Source organism: Anopheles moucheti, chromosome 2 (assembly GCF_943734755.1).
Source record: "Anopheles moucheti chromosome 2, idAnoMoucSN_F20_07, whole genome shotgun sequence".
NCBI classification, from domain to species: domain Eukaryota; kingdom Metazoa; phylum Arthropoda; class Insecta; order Diptera; family Culicidae; genus Anopheles; species Anopheles moucheti.
Genome location: NC_069140.1, coordinates 28,290,781 through 28,315,440, shown reverse-complemented (window position 1 = coordinate 28,315,440; position 24,660 = coordinate 28,290,781). Strand labels below are relative to the sequence as shown.

General features: G+C 43.3%; 1 protein-coding gene across 1 annotated transcript; it reads right to left on the bottom strand.

Moving 5' to 3' along the window:
- Window positions 1–3,658: 3,658 nt before the first annotated feature.
- Window positions 3,659–8,664, bottom strand: LOC128310148 (5-hydroxytryptamine receptor 1-like). The gene is made up of 2 exons (XM_053046712.1): window positions 8,174–8,664; window positions 3,659–7,949 (listed from the first exon to the last, which is right to left on the bottom strand). The coding sequence occupies exon 2, from the start codon at window positions 7,284–7,286 to the stop codon at window positions 5,859–5,861; it is 1,428 nt and encodes a 475-aa protein (XP_052902672.1). The 5' UTR covers window positions 7,287–7,949; window positions 8,174–8,664; the 3' UTR covers window positions 3,659–5,858.
- Window positions 8,665–24,660: the final 15,996 nt, after the last annotated feature.

Genomic DNA, 24,660 nt, shown 5'->3' with positions numbered 1-24,660 from the left:
TTTTAAAGAATGCTATATATAAACGAAGTAGGGACCCCCAAAAATAAACTCATAAGCAAATTTATTTTTAATATATATCACTATATGATTAGCAAACATTAATCGGAGAAAGCTTAAATTTCTAAAAGTTACAATTCTTGTTTAGTATTAATACTGTTTTCACAGAATTAATTATTAATTTATTAACTAACTTAAGTTCACCGGTTCCAGTTACAGAAATTGAGATATATATTTTTAATAGATATTTTTTAGTAGAAAGTTTGCTATACATAAAACTGTGTTTTATATGTAATAAGGTACGTCCAGCCCGTATTGCTATAAAACTCGAACTATAAACAAATAACATTCAGCGTTAATTTACCAACTGCATTTGGTAGCGATTGCGCTAATAATCGCTATTTGATAATGATATGATTTAACTATTCTCCTACTAATTTCATATGTTAAATCAATAAACGAGAGACCATAGGTAGGAGACAAAGTTGCGGTGTGCTGTTCATATTTGAATCATGCGGCGTCAGTTAATGATTTTGTTTCCATAAACACCAAGATAGGCCCCTAGATTTTAATCAAAATTTTTTTTTTTTAATATCCACAAGGTAATCCCGCTTTTCTCAAACTCATTAGAAAATTCAAAACAAAAAAAATTAACGCACATCACCTACGCGACATCATCCTGTGTCACTCAAATCAATCATCAACCCTCAAACCAACACATCGTGCGTATATGGAAGCGTTCTTTGGCTGAACAGTTTTAACAAAAAACAAAAAAACAACAAAGCAACAAACTCAAATAATTCCATTAGTGTCAAATATGTCATACCGGGCTGCATTAATTTCTGTCATTTCCAATGAAAAGTAATTTTCGCACAGGGATGCGGTGTTCGCAACGGAAAAAGTGATTACTTTCCGTGTAACTGATCTCCCGTTCGTGTATCGTGGCCGTATCGAGTAATTCATCAACATCGATCACGCCCAGCCCAGCTGCGGTGCACGTCTGCTGGCTCGTGATGGACGGGTATTATGGGACCCGGGTGACAACCAACCCGGTAACCGGTGGAAGCGCTAGGGATAATTGGGAAATGTTCCCATCAGTATCTCCAGCGCAGTATCGACCCACACCTTCTGCGGGTGATATTTTGGTACGAGTGCGGGACATTTATCCAATATCGTCCTGTGCAGCACCTGGAGCAATTTTTCACACTCCATTACAACCCACACGATCGGAATTGTGGTTGGTTCGGGATCGATTTGAAAACCATGGGACATGTTTTTGACTTCGTTTTTTTGTTTTTTGACAACCACCGTTGGGAGGTGTTTTGAGGTTATGTGAATGTAATTTAACCCTCACCACCCCATCACCACCCCAACCGGTGAAAGGGTGCACCAAGCGTACTGATGGACTACCACCCAACAACCTGGCCACCCCCGAGGCACGTAGGAAGTCAATTTTAAGTGAAGGTGACTTTGTCTTCTTAACACCCTCCACCGTTGTCAAATTACCGCGAATAAAGTTAAACATTGTTTCATGCAAACTTTGGAACGGGCAAACTTCCCCCCGCTGCCCATGTTTTTTTCCCCAAACCCGCCCACCACCCCACAGCATTGGCGCCATCGCCTTAAGCGCGTCCGGGCACTGTGTGCGCACGGTCGTCGTGGGTGCAGCGGGAAATTTAATTAAATGAAGATTAATTTCATATTTATCAAGCTGCGTGAGATGCGAACATTCGCGGCTCGCGCGGCGCGCTGCTAATAGAACGAAAATTATGCTACTTCCTGTACCGTCCACGACCGCCCACCAAACACGGCACGGTTACTCACGTTTTTCCCTTTAAACACTGTTATGCTTCTACTGTTTGCTGGAAGTTACTTTGAGCCGTTCTGGGTTTGGGAAAATATTACCGAACGACCGTCTCCAGCGCAAAGTGCGTCATTTGATTAGGTTGTCCAACGAAGCGTTGCCGGAGGGTGGGGAGGTGTTGGGGGGAGGGGGTGGCGCACAAGGCAGTCACCGGCTGTTCCGATGTTGATAAGAATAAATTCTTCTCGTGCCTTATGCTTTTTTCTTTTTAGTTGCTCTCCATATACGTTAACTTTTTTGGCCAACACTACCCTCACCTTACGGATTAGAGGGACATTGTTTGTGCGAGGGCAAGGGACAACAGAAAGCAGGGAAGCAGCACCACACAAGATTCGATTGTTTGGTCGCAGAAGAAAAATTGGTTATCATGAATCAACGCTTCACGGGAGCGTTATTTAAACTGGCGGGTAATTAGTCGTTATCTGGGTAAAGCCACTCGAATGCTGCAGCACGTTTTGGCATGCGATGTGTTGTACGGTGCCCCTTCCGGGCACGACAAAAAGCGGCGAATGCGGGATGGGAACGTGTGAAAACGAGGTGGGATGGAAGGTAAAGAAAACATTTCTCCCTACCCGGCGCTATGTTCTTGCATGTCACGAGCTTTATGTTTATGACGTGATGATGTAATGATTAAAACCGTACGACACAATGCAGACATATTGTGGCTCGGGCCCAAAGCTCCCGCTAGCGTACGAATAAATGGTGTAACGGCCTATAATTTTGTCTTGGTACTTTTCGGAATTTGTTATTTCCTTTTTGATTCGCTTAAGATAATCCGAAAATTGGGGAACAATCAAAAGATATCATCAACAAGAAATTTATCAGCTGCTCAATTAGTGACATTATACTAAAAACGATTATCTCGAATACTTACTTACTTTACAGAAGTTCCAAAGTGGTTCTTAAACTTGGCCTACTGCAGGAGTCATTCGAACCTTTCACGGTTGAGCGTCTCGTCTATCTCAATTGAAGCTACCATGTCTGCGCTGTAAATGTGAGTGTTTCAAAAAGACTTCACCAAAGATCTGGCAAGCACCTGTAGAGTCCAATTATTTGCTGGATGGTGAGCTCTTTCTGCACAGTCTTTGGTGGCACTACAACCTTAAGAGAATTTTTCCAATTAATTAAAAGCTTTCATCATCTTTTTTTTATCTTGATATTACACCACGCCCCAATGTGACCTGTAAAAAATGTTTAATGACACTGGTGCACATAATCACCACATTGCACACTAATTACATCTCAAGAAGTCACCTGAACGAGAAGAGCAGATTCTGTACGCGCCTGGAAGTATTCGAAAGAGTTCACTGCATAGCGAATGCCGTCAGTTCCCAGAGGGCACCGCATAACGAATAGATTGCGTTCTTAACAAGTTGTGATCCAACACTAAACTAAGTGTCCATACAGTGCGCATTGCTCACTGAAGAGCGTGCGGCTTCGTGCAATTGTAAGTCCTTTCCCAACGCTTAACTACGGGTTCTATACAGTCTCAGCTTTAACCGTTGTGACTGTTGTTTTGGCATTTCTGCGCCCTATCACATATTTCGCACATGAATGCTTTTTTCAGTGCTGACTTCTGACTTCTTTGGGTCCAAGATTTGACGATTTCATACAGCGATCAGCTATATGTAAAATCTTTGGTGAAAATCCTGTTTCTTGCCACATTGATCTTCAAGCTACGAAAACTCCGATCATGTTTCACAGGGCTTGGAAAGACTTATAGTCCGTCTTGGTCGGTGTCATCCCGAACATGATTGTTGAATAGTAAAGCAATATTTACCTTTTTTACCATATACCAGTTTCTCAACAAAACACATTAAAAAAACCATACAAACGTCAACATTCCAAAAATAAAACAATAATAATACAACAGACAAACTCATTCTCTGTTCGTTTGGTTTTGCATCGCCTTCTGAATCGATTTTCGACCACTGTTTATTTCCGTCCGTCTGATCCGCTTTTTTGCTTTGTTTCGTCGCTATACATAGGGAAAGTAAAGGTCGGAACAAACAAAAAATATACATATTTATAGCTAACTAACTAAACTGAGTAGCATTTTATCTTACATTTTGGTTTACGGCCACCGCATCCACTTCGTTTCGCGTTTTGATTTGATTTATTATGTTTATATTGTGGTTGATTTTGCTGACTTTCTCTCTCTCTCTCTCTCTCTCTCTGTCTCTACTACCCTGCTTGCGTGTGTGTTCGTACCTGCCGCTGAAGTTGATGCTTATACGAATATTTGCTGCCTGTACTGCTCGTTCCCGTTCGTTACGTTACGCACCACAACTACCGCGGTTCATCAGCTGTTTGCTTTGTGTGATGTTCGATCACTTCAACACCAAAAAAAGAAAACCCCTCCCCGAATGCTGTCCATTACTGTCTAGAATATCAATAGTTGAACCAATGCAAATATCTCACGCGGGAAAGTACGACGAGCAATTGCAGCGGCTGCACGACAATCTGTTCTGTTTGTGTAGCGGAAAGTATCGACGGTGAATGGTGTAAGAAAGTTGAAACACAAAACTGTGCCAGTTACAGTTTTGATATCGTTTTGCCGCAGCCTACAGTGAAAAGCTCGTGTTGTCTCTGCCGGACACCGGTTACAAGCTAGTACGGCAACGCCATTTTCTCTACCAAACAAAGAACCGGCTCGTTTCTTACCGCTTTTCCACCAATAACATGGCGTTATTTTGTTACTTAATACTGGTACTGGCGATTTCGATAACCATCCCCGGCCGTGCACGTGTCTGCCTTTCTCTCCACATAGAACATCGAAAACTAGTCTAACATGCATAGAGCACGGCACAATTCGACCCCCGAAGGGGATTCGAACCGCGATGCAAAAGTACACGCATCAGGTTCATAGGTACAACACGCACAATACATACACACCGATACGTACACATCGATCGAACCGAATCCTAGCGATCTCGAATTCTCGAAAGAAAAAAAGACAACACATCGATACGAATAGTTTGCTTTTGCTTTTTTTTTTTGCCTCCCGGAATAGTTTGGCAGTTGTTGCTCTGTTTTGTTTGTTTGTTTGTTTGTTTGTTTGTTTGTTTGTCTTCCTACCGCCCCCTAGTCGGGCTGGTAGTGATGCGTGTATGGGTGTCTTTTCCGGCGTACGTGTTTGTTTATTGTTTTCTTTTCTTATATTTTCTTGTTGTGCATTTCTTCTTCTTGTTTGTTTTGCTATGCTATGCTTCTTACCACGCACTTACCCCACGACACCACGCATAAAGGAACACATGTACCAACCATTCTATTCTCTTCTTTTTTTTTAATATATCACAAAACATATACATCCGTGTTCTTGCTAAATGTTATGGGCGTTGCATTGGTCTAGTAATCATCGCGTGCCTCCATACCTACACAGTACACATTCACACACACTTACACACACACACGCACACAAACGGATAGACAATCTTTTCCCAATCTAACAGTGATAAATCTTGACCTTCCTGCACGCCATTGGATGTGATGTTAGTTATTTATTTACTTCAGTGGGATTTTTTGGTTGTACCTTCAAGGACTCCTGGGAAAAGGCGTTGGTTAACGAATAAACGAGCTCGATGTATCGGGCGAGTGGGCGAGTCGTGTTTGTGTACGCGTGTACGCGTGTGTGTGTGTTCGGCTTACTAATGCTTTCGAACGATGGTGACCAGCTAAAGTACGACGAATGAGAAAAGGATGTGCGGATGAGCTAGTTCCTAGTGTTTTTAGCGCTTATGTACAAAAACGGAAGACTAAATTAAACTAAATACCGTTCAAACCCGCTAGGTGGGGTGGGTCATCTTTTTATCGTGATTGTTGCCTGCATTAAATGTGTATTTGGTTTTTTGTTCGTGTTTCTTTTGTTTTGTTTTGTTTTGTTTCGGTGTTTTTTTTTTTCAACTGCACTTCGATCGGATCGGCAAACGGTGGGGCGGCCACCGTTCACCAAATCAATCGTGCAATCCGCACGGGGGCGTACCGCCACCAAAGGCCTTCACAGAAAGCTCTCACGTGCCCCTCCATCGTTCGTGATGACCAACCGCTGCGAGCCGGGATCACCGTACTGGCTGTGGTAGAAGTCCTCCCGCATCATGTTGTTCAGGCTCGAGCAGCGGAAGTACAGGATCTCCTGGAACGGTTTCCGGAAGTCGCGGTTCAGCGTCGCGTAGATGATGGGATTCAGCAGCGAGTTGGCGTACCCGAGCCACAGAAAGAACGACGACAGCGTCCGATGGTCGTCCTTCATGAATGGGCGGACTAGCGCCAGTATGAAGAACGGCAACCAGCAGATCGTGAACGCGGACATGATGATGCCGAGCGTGGTCGATGCCTTCCGCTCCTTGGCCAGCTGAAACCGTAGCCGCTTGTTTTGGGGCGAGCTGTTCGTGACCTTCCCCGCGGTACCCTTCCCATCCGTCAGCCCCGGCGGTTTCTTCTCCTGCGTTACGGCCTGGGTCGCACCGTTGATCGCGCTTTCCAGCCGCTTCTGGGCCCGCTTCTCCTCCATCACGATGCGCCGTGCGGCGCGGAATATTTGAAAGTACACGAACAGCATGACGGCGAGCGGGATGTAGAAGGAGCCGAGCGTCGCGTAGATTTGGTAGAAGAAGTTTTGACACACGGAACAGGCCGGCTGCCCGTTGATCTCGTGCTCGTTGCCGAGGATGAGCAGTGGCGGAAGCGAGATGCAGGCCGCCGCCAACCACACCAGCACAATGCAGGCAATCATCCGGCGCGGCGTTCGCTTCACACCGTACTCGAGCGGTTTCGTGATCGCCCAGTACCGGTCCACCGAGATGGCGCACAGGTTGAGGATGGAGGCCGTGCAGGAAAGCACATCGAACGCTACCCATATGTCGCAGAACACCTCGCCGAAGCGCCACTCCTCGAGCACCTCGTACAGCAGGGCCATCGGCATGACGAGCAGGGCCACGCACAGGTCCGATATGGCGAGGGACACCAGCAGATAGTTGCAGGGCCGCCTTAGTTTGCGCACCAGACAGACGGCGACGCACACCAGCACATTGCCGATCACCGTGCCGACGATCACGGCCAGCAGGATGATGCTGATCACGATCGTGGAAATGGTCACGTGCGATGCGCCGGCCGGTGCCGGTGTCGAGGACGCGTCGACGCCCGGGATGAGGGAGAACAGCGACGCGGTACTATTCGCATCCAGGTACGGTAGAGAGCTCAGGTTCGCGCCGTAAACGAGGTACGGCGGGGCGGCAGTTTCAGTCGTGATGGCCCAGGTGGTGGTGGTGGCGGTGGAGGTTGCGGCGAGGCCCGGACTCGGGCTGGCTAGCAGCAGGTTGGCGACGGTCGTGGCCACGGTTAGGGCCACCGGGACGCCGTCGGTCCGGCCGGCCCCGTCTATATCCGTGCGTTGCTTGCTGGTCGTTGCGATGGTGGCCGAATCCATACATGCAGCTGGACGGTGGCCGGACGCCCTGGGCAGGAAGTGGGGGCTGCTCCGAGGATCAGACCCCCATTCCCCGCGTGCGATAGGGCGATAGTGGGTGCTGCCGATGCAGCTATTGCGAGACCCGCACCCAGCAACACTTCAGAAAACGTTCGCCTGTTGACCCGATGCCGTTGGTATTGCGTTAAATTGCGTCTCGTTTCGTTTCGGTCGCCTTGCAGACGATTACACGCTGAATGCTATTTGTAGGCAGACAATTGGTTCACATCGATCGCCACCCACGCTGATCGAGTGGAATTGTTGATTGTTGCCCCTTGCGGAACTCCACCCGGCGCACTCCAAATGGATGCCGTTCCGGACTTTCTAGCACATCCGCCCAAGCGTGGCGGAAGTTACCTTAGCCTCAAACATCACGCGTGTTCACTCTTCGGTCGAGTAGCTTGTGCGATGTATTTATTGAATTACTCCCGCAGTGATTTACCGTACCGCCCGACTCAGACTCAGAGCTCAGCTTGGAAGTGGCTTTACTCCGGAACGTTTGGGGATTTTTTTTTCGTTCTTCTACCAGCCTCCGAGTGTGTGGGTGTCGCTTGACGCAACACGGCCGGTTCGAAGCATATGGCACACACGCCAGCACCACAAACCGTTGTCAGGCCGTGTTTGCTGTGGGATGGAAAATGAAAGGAAAGCGTGTGATTGGTCGAGGTCAGGAAGCACTGGAACAGAGATAAGTAGAAGCTTTTACACTGATGCCATCACGCTATTGCCCTCGGGTACAATGGCGAACAAGCATCTAGAGGGTGATGTGGATTGCAGAAATAAACTGCGCACATTCGCGTAGACCCCCGGTTTGACCGGGGGCATTCTTCCTTCACTCGCTCACTCACCTCGTTCACTGCTGCCGATCGACCGTACGGATGTGTGTGTGTGTGTGTGAGAGACGGATGATAAGAAAAGAAACCAGTGGCTTGATTGAATTACTGTATCATCGTTATCCCTCCCGTGGCACACCCTAATAATGTCACACCCCCGCAAGAACGCTACCGTTGCTTCTCAGCGTCAAGAAGCAAGCGCAACGCGTGCTGGTGGGAAGAATCTAAAAATGATTGCCACCGATGCTGCGGCAGCTGACGACAGTGCCACCGGTGTCACCTGCTGATGTTGCACCGTTGCTTGTCGCTGTCGCTGAGCTACCAATCGCGGGCACCGCCGGGACGGAGTTGAGTGGTTTTTCCAGTACCGGCACTTTGATCACCGGATTCACCGTTGCCGTCATCGGGGTTCGCCACACCGATGGGAAGGCCGGTTGACGAAGCAAGTGGCCTGAAAGCTCGAGCGAAACAAATTGAAATGCAGTCTAGTGCGGCGCTACAGCGCTACTCCAGCGCCAGAAGTACACTTCGAGGAACGAATAAAACTCTTGAAATATTAAGAAAAAAAAAACCGTAAAAAATAGCCAAAGTTATTGAATGGAACAGTTGTTTTGAAGGTATTTTTACACATGGAGACATTGTTTGGAAAGAAATTTGACTCACCTTCGGTTACGCTGAACGAACCGATCGGTTAAGAACATTCCACGAATTCCGTGAATTTCAGCGCTGATTGGCGATGGCAGTGAGGTGAACTGTTCAAGCTCAGACACTCAATCAACCGGGTTTGGCTCACATCTTCATAGTTCTGCAAATAAAAGTGAATCAAAGTGGAAACAGCAGATGTTATATTTTATGTAAAAGTATAAACCATAAAACAGTACGAAGAGTCTGATTGGAAAAATCGTCCCTACGAATGGAAGCACCTATAAGAATCGGACTTTTAACGGACCCGCTAGAAGAATAAAGCTTTCCAATTTAATATGACTACGAAATGAGCAAATTTAATTCACCTTTAGCCACCGTCCGAAATTCGACACGACGCGAATCCATCACGCTGGAAGCCAGCATCGATGAACATTTGCGTCCGGTGCGAACAGCGGAGAAACCCTGGCAAGATAAATTAATTTTCCACAGTGCAAATGCTTTGGGTAGCAAAATTTGCTGGGAAGATATTTCACTAAAACCCGTTCGGTCCATTCCGCAAAGTCAGCACGCAAACTTCCATTTTTGCAAATATTTGATTTTCCCACCCACTAAAATAAACGTACGCTGGCGGTACGGCACATCAAACCAAACCAATGCGCCGAGTGAAGTTCAGTGGTGTAATAATATTTCCCGGGACTATTGGTTTTTGGGGGTGAGACTTTAGAGAAAATCAATAAAGCACACACATAGACACACACATACACACACAGTCACAATAGAAAGGAAGCACTTGCCACAATGGCTTTGGCACGTTTGTGTTGTGCTCGTGTGCTATTTGGTACCGCTTTAATGGGTTTCATGGTTCGGTATATGTGTGTGTGCCATTGCTTCGCCCTTTTTCCTGTGAAATGGTTACATTTCTCGTATTTCGCAAGCCAGCCAGCATGCGGCCATTTTGAATCTTCCAGTTAGCAGCTGCTACATCGCTGCTAACTGGTTTCGTTTAATGGATTTTTCACCAACGGCAACATCGCACGGCTGATAGCCGTCAAGTCAACTGGGCTAAGCTTTACCGACCCTTTTTCCATATTTTTGTTTTCAACCCCTTTTTCGGCACCGGTCCCAGTAAGCCCGGTGTGCCGCGGTTAGATTGTTTGCCTAAAATACACTACACCTTCGGGCCACCGGAGGCGCACGGGTCGGTACCGCGAACGACCCCATCGGTGCAAAGCAAAGGCCCAACCCAAGACCGGTGGCGGTGAGTGTGTTGATGAAGAAAAAAGGCATCCTTGTCATTTTATTGCCGACGGTTTGGTGAAAGAGTTCGTGGAACGGATTTTCTAGCGACTTTCGTACGGGCAAAGCGCCTCCACGTGTTAGTAGTGCGATGGAGGCGCCTGGTACGCCACGATCCTCACTTAATGACGGTTCTCACATTGGTTCCGTTTGGAGCGCTGTAACATCGAGGGCCGTTACGCGACCATAGACATATGTGAAGGGAACAGGCAATGCTACAGACCGTATGTGTCTAGTAGGGGCTGGCAGAATAAGCCACCAACATAATTGTAAGTACGTAGCAGAAGAGCAAGTGTTGAATCGCATTTACTGGGTAAGTTCAAGCAACACCGTATGATGTAATGAGCTGTTGTTTTGGCTTCCAAACCGATGTACATTTTAATTGCTGTGTTTTATTATGTCTCTTCATTCATTAACTTAAATCATCCTCGGTAAAAACTGTAAGAAGGATAATTTTAGCTATCATTTCACGTTTATTATAAGCTTATTTTATACATTTATCATATAATTTTACGAGCTATTAAAACGTTTAAGAACTGCTCATAGATTCGTAGCATTTTTATGACGTTAATTACATGGTTATCATCCAATTATTTTTTTTTTAATATCTTCATTCGGAGGTTTATTTTACAGTCATTTAGATACAACAGTTTCAGCACTGTTTCTTTAAGTTATAAAAATGATAACTTCTGTACCAACTGAAGAGTTTTTGCAAGGAGTCATTAAATGTGAATGAAACGGTTGCCAGCATCGTATTCTAGTGGAAGCATACGGAAACCATGCTCTAGCTGAAACTACTTGTCGGAAAGTGGTTAGCGCGGTTTAAAATTTTTGGAATCGAAATATTGGAGGATAAAAGTTTCACCAAATATTATCCCACACCGGTTAAAAGCAATTGGAATGATCCTGAGTTGAACCCCATATGGACTGAAACCGAACGACGTCGTACACCGTTCGTTCATTTTAAAACGTCGGGAAACTTCTAAATACAACCAGCCAACCTTATTTCAGGGGCAAAAAATCATACCGTATTTTTGGTGGGACCAACAAGGCGTAGTCTATTGTGAGCTGTTTGGTATAATCCAGGCATTATCAAGCAAAAAGATCACGGTGGAATTATACCCATGACAACTATGTTTTAATCGAAATTTTATTTTCATTTAACAATAATTCACACCACTTAACGGAACGGAAGATTTGCTTTAGTGTTTAAGATGCTATAACGAAGTCTGATAAAAACAGTGCTTATGCAAACATGTGATTTGGTTTGCATGCGTTTCATTACTTAACTATAAGACTACTTAGCATAAAGCATGGAATGACCAGGAAATCATGCTTTTTTTCTAATAACTGCTCTGCATTCCAACCCTAGCCAACACAATGGGAGCTAATTGCACAATAGTACCACCGGTCTGTGCCTAGTATGCATAAACAGGACGTTTCTCGGTTCAATGTATAATTCACACCGCACTTCATTGAGTGTGCACTCCGGCCCGCACAGGTTCGATTCACTGTTTATCACACACCGAACTCCCCCCATCTCGCCGTGTGTTGCAGGAGGCATGTAAGAAAGATCCACTGGAAATCAAAACAAAAGGCTAAAATTAACACTCCCAACGTTGGTTTGTGTACCGAACGCATCGGTAAACAAATGCACAGAAAGAGGCCGCCACACAAATGGTCTATCCTTGTACGATAGCACTCGTCGATAATGGTTTTGCCACTTGCCACTTTGTGGAGCAGCCGTGCGATGCGTGCTTTAGTGCATATTCCTTCTACCATGTCAGGCTGTATTTATGCACTGTGTTTATCCAACACCTAAAAGAAAGTTTACCCTCACCCATCACGCTGCTCGCACATACAATGGAAATGTGCAAATTAGCTCCTAATCTACCAGTGCCTCAGGGGTAGGAAATTTTCACACTCTCGTGTCGGTAGAGTACGAAGGAAGTCTTCTGCAATCAGTAATGACTGATCATTGTGGTGCGGTGGTTTGAGTGAAGCGGTCAATCGAATCTCCCATACCCAGCACAGCGCCCACTGTTGCCGAACGAAGGATCGATATGTAAATTGCATCAGCTTACTCTCAAAATTCCGCATCCTCAAGGAGCTTTTAGCTCCATTTTCAATATGCAATTTTCAATCCACTTTCGAACTCTGTGTGTGAGTGTGAGAGCGTACAATTGAATGCTTGAGATGAGTGTTTAGCTAGCAGAAGGACTACTCAAGAAGCAAAAAAAAAACAATTCCATTCTGCAGGCTTCGGTACTTATGACAGATTACTTTCGATTCAGCACCACAAACGAAAATTTGCTACAACGCTTCATGATTTACTGGTTGCAACAATAATGCGATCCGGCTGTTCAAAATCGGGCACACAGCCGAATGGCAAACAACTTTAAACACAAAAGCGAGTACTATTAAACCACCGCAGCAAATACCTTTCCGCTCATCGTTCAGGCAGTTCAGTAAGTACTCATCCATCACCGTCGCGTAATAAACAATGTGCGGTTTAATTTAACTCATCCTCCAAAAACCGTTTCCGTGCGCTTGGAGTGGAGCACATAATTTGCGGCAGGCAATAAAGTTTACGGCAGCTTCTTAACGTGGCCAAAGCACGAGTTTGGTAGACACACGCCCGAACAAAGACACCTCCAGCGCACACTTGATGGCTCTACACCGGGTAAGGTGTGCGTTAAAAAGGCAAACAACATTCCCAGCCGGGTTCCAGCGCCAGGATACTACCTGGCAAAACATGTGCGTGATGAACCACAAATTAATGACGCTCTGGTAAGGTTGCTGCGGGAAGCTGTGCATGGTTTTTGTGAGCACAGCCATTTTGCCCATCGACTGTAGACGAGAAAGGATTAGCAAATTATCTCATCAGCGTGTGTATTTGCTGGAAGTGTTTTCTTCATCATCGTAACGCAATCAGCTCTGGTGAACGTGAACAATCCCTGGCACGCATATTTATTGTGTTGCGGCACGAACTTGGTTTGTTTTGTGGCATTCATAGTTTAATAGTTTGTTACTCTAGTCGGTCAAGTGTGATGCACTATTCAAATGCAATTGTTTAGTTATTAATCATAAAACTTTTACTTGAACGTATAATTACTGGAAAGGGTTGGCATTTTGATAACAGTTATACGAAACTTTCGTTCGTACATGCAGCAGCTAACATATAATCTTGGAGAGTTGATGTTCAGATCTCTCTCTTCTTGGCGTAACGATCTACTAGGTGATGCCATTTTTGGTTAAATAGACTTTTGTACCACGTAGCCGAAAAACAATCGTTGCTAGAGTGGATTGTTCCGGATAGGATTTTGGTCTCTTCCGTTAATGTGAAGACCGGCGCCGCTACTTTCATGCCACTGGGCCGCCTTGTTCAGATATCTGTACAATCAAACAAGACGACACTATTTTATCTACGCTTTTTGTACACATCAACAATGATGTGTCATTTTTTGATCATAAGTGTTCAAGTGCGTTGACGATACAATGTATTTCCTACCCGTTGCTACTGTTGATGATTGTAGTCATATTCAATAGCTTTCAATATGGTATCGTAACCATTTTCAAGATATCTTGAGTTAATTATAGACAGAGTTCAACAAGTTTGTGATTTAGAAATAATTCTTGACGCTAATAACTGTCGGTACATGTCGTATGAAATGTAAATACGACCTAGGTCTTGTTTTTACACAATTCAGAGACTTTGACAAGTTGTGCACTGCAGATATACTTATACTGTAATTTAGTAACGTTAGTCCTTCAATACTGTTCCATTGTGTGCTGTACGTCCTATGACAATTCCACACCATTAAATCGATCCAAGGAAAGTGATTCGATGTCTTCTGTTCCAAGAATTCCAAGAGATTCCAACTATTCCTCCATGCTATTTTTTGTTGGAACTGGAAACATCCTAAAACATACAAATAAATAAGCCACATTCTTCAAATCAAATTTTACCACATGCCAATATTGATATACCAGCAAATAGAAAGTAAGCAACTAAACGAGAAGTGAAGAAAACAATCTTTGAGCAATTTATTGTTCTTTGGGTCATGCTTCCGGGAAGCGCTCAACTCAAGCACTACATGTGCCCACAAAACCCCATGAATGCTTCGATATATAATTGCGAAAACGTAGCAGAAAACTTTAACTTTAATGTATAGCTTAATCCAGTATATATATCCAGTGATTTAGTATTTAAAGTCTTTATTTAAATGAAGAACCTTTCATAGCCAACGAAACCAGATTAGCGAGAATAAATACTTATTAAAATATAAATACCATCTGCGAAATACCGAAAACGGTTTCTATATTTATAGTTTTTGAATTCGATCAATTGTTCAAGCTCATACTTTAAACATTTGTCAAAATCGTTCACGACATCTTATGCCATTGATTAGTAACAGCAATTAAAGAAAACACTTTTTAGCATTACACAACACAATTATTCATGGAATCGAATTAAAGTTTACCATCCCATTCGTAGCCTGCGGAGGGGTTTCAGTAGCAGGTCGAACCGAAAACCAAATAAATTTCACGAAAACCAACCACTGTACCGTTTACCTTCAAAGCCGGTACGCTACCGGTGGCTTACTTTACGCAAGCAAAATATTATACTTCCCCGGAGCGACACCGTTCGGATGAATTTTCGGGCGCCCCATTTTGCCCCTGCTCAAACGTTGCGCATGAATCAAAGGATGAAATCCGGCACCCATTTGTTTTCATTTTCGGCTAGTGAGAATATGTTATCCTCGCCAGCCTAAGGGAGGCTCGCGTGCACATAAACACACACAAACATGGCTGGTTTGGGCAGCTGCCGCTATCGAGGCGTTATTACTCACCGGGCAATGTTAAGACCTCAAAAACCCCGTACGCTGCTGTTGCGGCGAATGGGTGAGGGGTTACTCATGAATTTTGTTAACTCCAAACAGTGCTGCTTTGATCGTACAGTGCTTTGCATGCTCTTGAACCGGATGGACCTGCCTGCCGGGATCGAGCAGATATTTATTTTGTTCCGTTTTTGTAAACTCTCCTATATCTTCTGCAATCGCATGTCCCTGATGGGGCCATACTGTTTCGACTGCTGGCCCCGTACGTATCGAGAAGCCACTTTGGCTCATAAAAAAGCCAACTAGATACACCAGCTGGGAGCCGACCTGGGTGGCGCACCGATGGGTTTGTGCTTCCTTTTTTTATAAATAGAACCTCGAGCGAAATGTGTACGGACGGTTTTTGCACGTGCCCAGGCCGGGGATGAACCAGCAGCGCAGAACGATAAGATTGTGATCTGCAGTTTGGTGTGTGTGTGTGCGGTTTCGATTTCCTTTCAATCAGAAGACCCCCATCCACACCGCTTTTCCCTGTTGGCGAGGGCAAAGCAACCGCTCAACCCTACACCACCTTGCTGCAGGATTTGCTGCCGTTGGAATGGGCTGGAAAACGGCCATCAAACCGACCCCGATATGGTTACTGTTCAATAAATACACGCTTCTAATGAAGAGCTGATCGTCTAGTTTAATGTGCATGCGAATACAAACACATACCGTTCGCACATACGGCCTGGAAGATGATTGTGCTGAAGGTGAAATAGTTCCATTAGCAAAGCTTGCCGGCATCGCAGGGTTAGCGTTTATCGCTGTAATCAAACCGCTGTTTGGGAGATTGTTTAAACCGAACCGGCCAGTTTGAGCTGTAACAGCTCGCAAGCAGACAGTAACTCGCCGCAGAGCTCGTAAAGCAAATGGCTTAATGCGAGATTCATTTCAATGAGTTTGACCTCCAAGATAGGGCTCTGATGGAGATACTAGGCGTTATTTCAAATTGTTAAGCAGTAGCAAATGGTGAAGTTGATTGCAAACACATCGATTTAGCGGCCGCCTTGAAGCATTTGCGATTTGCAATCGGCAATTGTACAAGGTACAATTAAGATGAAGCTCATAAATTGGCTTCATTTACCTCCATATTCATTAGCTTCTGCTCATGTTCTGCTGGGCCTTTAGTTGATGAACTGCTGGCAACGGTCGGCCATGCTATTGATGTGTGCATTAGTGTGTTTGCACACGAGCATACTCCATGACATTAGGGCCAACAAAATCGTACCCTCGAGCGATAGGCCCGGCGCTGAAAAAGGTCAAGCGAAAGTATTGCATAATTTTTCCAATCCTATAGGACCTATCTCGGTGGAAGAATAAACAATGGAGAGTAGTCAAATTTCCCAAAGGGGTTTTCATATCGATTTTCACCCGAGCTCTGGTGAGATTAATTCGGAAATGATATTTTATCGTCGCTTTTTAATATTAACGCACTTACCAACGAGGTAACGAAGCTCAGAAAGATGCACCGCCTAGTAGAATAAAATCACATAAACTTACGCTTGATAATGCCCGTAACCCGTACAAAAGGATATCGAATTGAAAAGAAGTTCGCCCAAGGGACTACGTCGTCCACAGTTCCTTTTTGTGAATAATATGGTTCATCCGATCCGGTCCGGCTATCGGATGCAGCGCAAACAAAAGTTCCTTCTCAAACAAATACAACACTACTTTCATATGTAAGCAAATGGAAATAAAAATATGATTCTTTCGACACCAACACCACTTTCAGCAAGTTAAACAAAGAACTTTTGCTGGCGGTTCGCATGAATCCGCGTGACTCTAGCGGAAGTTCGTTGCTAGTTCTGACAAGTTAAACATTACGCAGCATCGGGTTTTGCACGGCAGTGAAAGTTTTCGCACTGCGTTTGAAAGTGGAGTCGTATCACACTTCAAACGCATGTCGAACGTTGAAAAGGAAGTCGGTTTACCGGTAGAACGAAGACGATACGCTTGGATGGCAAATTGTACATCAAAGGTTAAGCAGTAAGGGATTCATTGCGAGGTTGGTGTCATTAGTTTTTGACCACATTCTTTGCTATAACGAACCACCATCTTGTTTAATGGAAGTGCCTTCGCTGTGTTTTGTTGAAGCAATGGTTTGAAAACAAATAACAAATTTAGATTTAAATAGACCGGTTGAACATGGCTTAGTATGGTGCGCTCAATCTCATTTATCTCAGCTTTAACAGAAATTAATTAAATCGCAACTTATTTGTTACTTTCTATAGCGCTTCTATAGCGCTTCTATACTTTCTGTTCTATATAGCCTGATACGAGTCCAGGAGCACAGCAGGAGTAATATAGAAGTCCAGTAGCTGTGCTCAGTAGAACTTCAGTAGAAGAAGTCCAGTATGAATTCAACAATAGTCCGATATGAATCCAATATGGATACCTACAACAATTCAATAAAAGCTTGTAGAACTTCAAAAGGAATCTAATGAGGGTCTGATAGGAGTTCCATAGGAGTTTATTGCTACTCTAGCAGGATTCCTGTAGAAGTTCAACTAGAGTCCAACAGCAGGCTTAGTCATAATTTTTATAAAGCTGAACCAAGAATGTTGGATGGTCCAGATGGGGTTTTGAAGCGCTCCAGTCGAGTGAAGACCGACGCCGCTGCCAACACACCAACGGGCCGCCTGCCACGACTAAATTTAAATTGTTTGATTTAAATTATTCGAGTATTTCAAATTTTACTATAGTTGCGTATTTCAGCATGCTAATTCAGTATATTTGTAGTGTACTGTATATGAAGTCAGTAATTTTTAATGTTATAAAAATATTATTTAACACTTAAATTTATATTTCATATAACTTATCATACCTGATTTCATTTACAACGTCTTAATTCTTATAGTAGAAGTCAACGAACAATTGATAGGATTCCAGTAGAAGACGAGTAGTATACAAAGTCTACAAAGTCCGAAGTATCCATGTATGCTAGTTAAAAGTATTTTAAACTGATTCTAAGCTTCCTACGCTTCGCGAAAATCTCGCGATTCGTTATCAAATCGCGAGAAAACAGTAAAGTTAACGCCAACGCTCCCTTCAAGAATGCAACCTTCTCGAAGTTAGAACGTGACTACATGGAAGGACAATAAGCTCAAAATTCAGCCAATCACGCAAGATGAACATCCTCGCCTGTTATCACTGGAAAGTTATGCGTTTTGGTAGTTGTTTTGTTTTCCGAACCAACCGGTTTGCCAATCCCTTGGGAAAAGGTTAATAAAGCTGATACGCTATGATGTCGGGTATTCTTCCCATCGGGCGTAACTTGATTCCATTCGCAACTTTTGAGAGCATATGTGAGATTTGTACATGAGTAGAAAAAAGCATACTCGCACGCGTACGGATAAAGGAAACTTTACCTTCCCCAACCGTCGATCTCTTCGGAAAGCAGCCATTTTTCCCTGTTTGTCTTCGTGTTTTCAGGAAGGCTCGTTAAAAATCTCGAACAAAATACCCGCTGGGATTGTGCCGGTTGGTACGGGTATGAATTTTTAATTTAACTTTGGCAAGAATTTCGCTTTATGCTTATGAGCGCTTTATGTGTATGAGCGTATGTTTTTGTTTTATACAACTCTAATAAATCCCTGTGTTCAAGGATCTTCAAAACAAACCATCAAATTTTCCATCCATGGTTCGTCTACGAACCAGAAGCCAGGTTGCATCTTTGCAAGTTGTGTCATGATTTGAAGTGCTTCAAAGATTAATTGGAATCGAAATTAAAGGGCACTCAAAATACGCTTTTTTATACCTTTCTTATTATTACGAGGAAAACACAAAAATTCTTCAGCTTTCGATAGCACAAAACCAATCAGTGAAGTATCTGAACATATAAGCTCATTTCAGAGTCTGTTTACGGATTCTACCATACAACTTTGAGTTATGGCATTTGGTGCTTTTTATGCAGAAATTGGTACATTTTTCTTCGACCGAAATGCCATTTTCCCACATCAAGCACCGTTATGGGAATTTTCGGATCGCATGCTCAGGTACACAGCAAAGCCAGAAGCGGACAAATTCGTTACACCGAACAAAGGAAAATCCCACAAATTTATTATGCAGCATGAATTGGTCAGAAATGGGTCGTAACAAAAATGTGAATTGGTTTATGCAAATGCTTTATTTTGAAAGCTATTGTAGCATTTGACTCTTCTAGCGTTTACTTTGTCGGATGAACGATCTTACACGGTTTTTACTGTTGTTGTTTTTTTTGCCTAACCACAAGAACTATAAATTTATGGATGGCAAGCGATGGTTTTACGAAAGATAACTTCGAAAGGTTCTCGTGATTGCATTCCTTTCGAAGAATGTGAAACCAATAAAGTTGAGAAGGGTGATAATATTCGTTGGAATCGATGCGGGACTATTCATCTTGACTGTAGTAAGCATATTAAGACATTGAATCAACTACTTGTTTAATGTTTAATAGTGAAATTATAGTTGGAATATAATTTAAACGGTTTTCATTTGCAAAATTTCCTATTATTTAATACTTCCGAGAAATATCCTAAGAGGAGATCGGACGATCGGATCACTTTCGTGAGCGAGATAAAACGTCAACGGGAGGGCTGAAGATGAGCGTCTGGGAAAAGGCTTTCTTTTCTTACTAAATCACCAGCCAGGATGGAGGTTTCTCTCTCAAAAAAAGACAACGAACAGTATTGAAAGAAGTTATTCAAACTCGGTTTTGTGAGAAGAGTGGTTGTTAGACGGGTCCTTTCTTGATGAGTCTTGTATTTCAGAAAATCCTGCATATGACAAGTTTTAAAATGATTTTAGTTAACAAGACGAGTTTTGTAAGCAAAGTATGCTATACTCTGTCTATAAAAAATACATCCATTAAAACTTAACGACTATCGTCGAATATTATCAAATATTTGTGAGAACTGAACCTTATTCATCAAACCTGGCTGTATACTTCACGTAAAAAACAATATGCTTTAGACATTATGTTATAATAATTGAAATTAACAATGCAAAATATTAATTATAAAAAGTTATTAATTGTAAATTATTATCCTTTATATTCAATTCATCCGATTTTAAAATATTCAGTTAAGTTCACAACAAGTGTATCGAACGATTTCTAGTTATCAAGCAACTACAACCATTTGTTACATATAAAATTAAATCAAACAGTAACGAAGTTGCCAAGATTAATTAAACAGAAACGACCAAAGCGATTTAATGTTCTTCATAATATTGCAAGCCCTGAGTTCGTAGTTCGCTATCCACATCCACAAGTCACATTTAATTAAACTCTTTGTCTCATTTCACTAACGTCAGCAACTCATCAATAGCAAGTCTTTCGCAAATCTGGTTTGCATTAGATTTTTCAACTCAGTCGATGTAGCAGGCAGCTTAACTGCTTGTAAGTCAGTTTGAGTTAAAATATCCGTCTTGAACATGACGTAACGACTCTCAAACATCAGCAGGAAAAGCGAAGCGTATCCCAGCAATACCGAATCGCACCAATACGAAGCCTTCAGCACCATCCATCATCCTTGCACGGTATTCAGTCAAATTTCCGTACCGTTACCATTCATTCTGACGTTATAATAAAACATTAGCGAAGGGCCAAGAATTGCCCATTATGTTACACGTCAGAAGAAAGCGGAGCCAAAAAACGAAACAGAATCTAATTTACTCTTTCCATTTTCGTCGGTGTTTTCGTCTAAACGGATCGAAACATGGCTCTGCACAGTGTAACCGGGAAAAACCAACCCAAAGCCCAAAAGCTATTGCAATTTTGTTGCTTCACCGTACGGCGTATACCGCGTTGATGTTTCGGGCATACTTTTAAATTTAATTTGCGTTTCGAAAGTATGTCGACTAAAAAAAACAGGAGACGAACAGCGGTAATACGACGAATCAGGACAGTTGTTTGGTGCATGGTGGTGGGAATGCTTGTACAAGCTGCGCAGGAAACTTTAAAAAATACACACACAACACTGCAACATTGTGCTGGAAGCAAAGGCAGCGACATCGTGCTCATCGTTGTCATGCGAAAGTTGCACCATTCGCGTATGTCGGTTACGTGGGCAGAAGATAGCAAGCCAAAAGTGGAATATTATGTAGCGGGTGGCAAAAAGCTTCTTGAGCATACATTACAGCACGTGACTACGCCACCATATTCACTTTGTGCCGCACGATGGGTTGTGTAAGTGGCGTGGCTTTGTGTGTGTGTGTGAGTGCATGAGTTTGGATTACGGTTCAATATACCCCGGAAGGAAGCATCATTTTATGTCCGCTTTTCCCGCCACTATTCTGGGAAATCGCGCGAAAGTTTTGTGATTGTGTTGTGGAGCTTTCAAAGATAATGGTTATTGGAAGTACATCGAAGGATAATTTAATTTAGTTCGCTAAGCCAACTTTGGTGCAAATTTACATAGTGTACAGCATGTGGAAGGTGAATTGTGTTCAAGATATTTCTTTTTTTTATAGAAATAGCTCAACTTCGTCTATTTTTTATGCTTTTATTAATGCTTTTAAAAACATTAATTTTACAACAAAGCAAAAACCTCCGATTTCCATGTAATCGGTGCACAGGATAAAAGCGAAAAATGTTAATCTTGTTTATCACTGCCCGTTTATTTGTTTTTTTTTCTATGGGACAATTCCGTTTTTCTGCTCGCTGCTCAAAAGCATCTAATCATATTCATACTGTGCGTGGGCCGGGATGATTTTCTAATGAAAGCAAATAACGGCCAGAAATGTAATTTAATTTGTTGCCCCAGCGTATGTATCACTTTCGGGTGCGGTACGAAAGCTCCCGAGCCGTTTGTTGCAGAACGAGAAAACAGCCCGCGGTTCTGCTTTCGTCGCAACAGGCAACCCCAACCCACAAGACAGCTGGGGTCAGTTTGCTGCTGCTGTGCGGTGAAGCATTTCTTTGCTTTTTTAACATTTTCTCTACCGTGCGGCGTGTTTACATCAATGACAGTCCGTCCGTTTGCATAGCGATCGACGGATCTGTAGAAGGAAAAGTTGTTATTTCTCCTTATTGTTGTCTTCAATCCACCGGTGTAGCTTAAAACCGGTGAGCCGCCGCTGTTGGCAAGGAATTGTCTCCCGATGATGGACATTTGAGAAGAAATGTAATTAGTAACAAAATACCGAAACGTCACGGCAGCAAGCGAAACATTGCAACGAGCAAAATTCATACTTTGCTGCCATTGGTTACCGGTCGGTAATGTTTTGGTTTCGCTTCCTTTTTGGTTTCTCCATATTATTTACAAGCTTTTTGTTTATTAAGTCGCGCTGAGTGGATGGTTGTAATCAAATTTTATTGTGGTAGAAGTAAAGCAAATTTAAAAGGCAGTTTTTTGTTGCCTCCGATGTTGGTCGATGATTGGAAGAATCTATCATTATTATCCGGCTACCTAAGATATGACGAGTCGTTCTAATTGACGTGCCATTAATGGTGGCAAAGAAATCACCGTTCCTATCTTTCGTTGTAAACATTTTCCGCTTTCGAAGCTAGTAGTCAAATAATCAAAGTTTGATTATCTCCCCTACAATGTGTGCGTTGATGATAACTTCATGAGATGGATCATAAACTGGTAGTTTGCACAACAGCACCTTTCGATTAGTTTATTGTGCAGTGCTATAAAAATAGTTACAACTCGATGTTCTTATCATTCGAAACAATTTACAACAAAAGGAATTTTGTGTTCTACAAATTGAAGTGGAATGTGCCGAGAACATATTTTTTTTATTCTGTTTAAGTTTATCTAGAATGTGTCAATAATTCAAGAATTGTTCGCAAAGTTTTCAACCTGACTAGTGGAGATAGCTTTCTAGTTCGATTTGAACCGAATCCAGAAAAAGCGTTGAATTTTCCAGTAAAACGTCAAATTCGAAGTGGAGTTGCATTGCATTGTTCTTTATTATAATTTATATTTAATTGCAACGATTCAATTGCACACAGTCGTTTTGACAATGATAACACAAGCACCATTCTAAACGATTGGCCATACAATTTAATTTCCATTGTTCCTTAATAACTATGTTATCCGCTCAATGCCAGCACTAACCGTTTCTGCAATCGGCCATATTAGCTGTCCCGTGCATGAAACATCGGTAACAAAACATTATCCGATCGGAACACAGGTAAACGTTATCATACAACCGTACCGTAGACCGGCGTACAATTCGCGTGACAAATTGTTTCCCTATCGCACGTGGCTAAGACGCATTCAAACAACCGTGTACTAACGAGCTTAGCCGTTTATAAACCATTACGACTTCCTTGACCATTTGTGCACCGTATCGCGAACACCCGGGTTGCACTGTTACTCATTTATTTTTCTTAATCTCTTGCGACGGGTGTATGTGGTCGTGTGCATGTCCCACTGTTCGCCGGTGGACTTTGGAATGGGGTATGTATGGGTCGGTTTCTTCGGCCGTTTTTCGACCATGGCCTGCTGAGCTGTCAAGTGCACACAGTCCCGCGACCTGCGCCAAACAGCTGCGGACCGTGAATGGACTAACGAAAAGGCGAAGGCATGTGCACTGTGTGGTCTCGTGCGACACGAGAAATATTTTATGGTACATAATGTGTGCCGTTTCTCGCCCGCTGCATTTCTCGCCCCGCCCGCGCTCCACTGTGCTTAAACTGCCCGTTCCAAAATCAGCCAAAACAGTTCCCTAATGGGGGCCCCACTTTATCTCGAAAGGTTTAAGTCTCAAACGCGTAACGAGAATTTATTGCACTATTTTCGGTCCATGTGTACAAATCTGGTGGATTTGGTTGATGGCCGTGTTGCGTTTGGCAAACGACACCAACCCTTGCTCCCTCTGTTGGCGCTTGTTTGAGATTTCCAGGCGAATGCCACACGGTCCTTGGCCAGCGATGGCGATGGGACGGCCGTGCTTGACATAGTGGTCTCGTTTTGCTTTCCCATCCGGATTGTCTGCTGGTAATCTTCGTTCCCGGATTTAGCTAGATATGGTCCGTTTTGATGAACGTACAAGACACGAGATTCACAAGATGTCATAAAACTTACGCAGCGGGGAACTCCCTTTATCCCCATGGTCTCTCATTTTGTGCCATACTTCGATACAAATTGCATCGCATTATGGTTAATTTTGGGACATTTTTTCCTGGTACACAAGCCTGATACTACACACACGCAAACTGCACCGTCATGCAGGATGAGGTGAGTGAAAGCTGCGTTGTCCCCATTCGCACCGATCGTTAAAGTCTAAGTAATATGTACAGGGGTGGTTTTTTTTTGCACGCATAATCAACATCTTTGTTTATCTCTTTTTCAAAACAGCGTCTGCAGAACCCGATTGTAGTAAATGACCCGCGTTTATTCCGCATGGTGGATTCCGGCACAAACATTTCGTACATCTTTACTGAGAATTAGTTTGGCGAAGTAAGCTCATTGCTTTCGTCGTAATAGGAAGGAAGAGAAAAACATATCGAAACGAGAAAAGAAATGGAATGAAACGACATTCTTGCTTGCTGTGCTTTCGTTTGCTTCACTGCTTTCGCATCGTCCAATCGTTGGCCAATAACAAAATTAGCTAATGATGCGTCACGATTATATTATCCTGCTGGGTTGCTGTGTTGGTGTGGTAGTAACGCCTAATTAATTATCGATATACAATATAGACGTAAAAACCTGCATTGGATAACACGAACAGATTATGTGGTACCCACTG

Coding starts and splice junctions, on each gene's coding strand:
- LOC128310148 (XM_053046712.1), bottom strand. CDS start 7,286: ATGGATTCGGCCACCATCGCAACGACCAGCAAGCAACGCACGGATATA.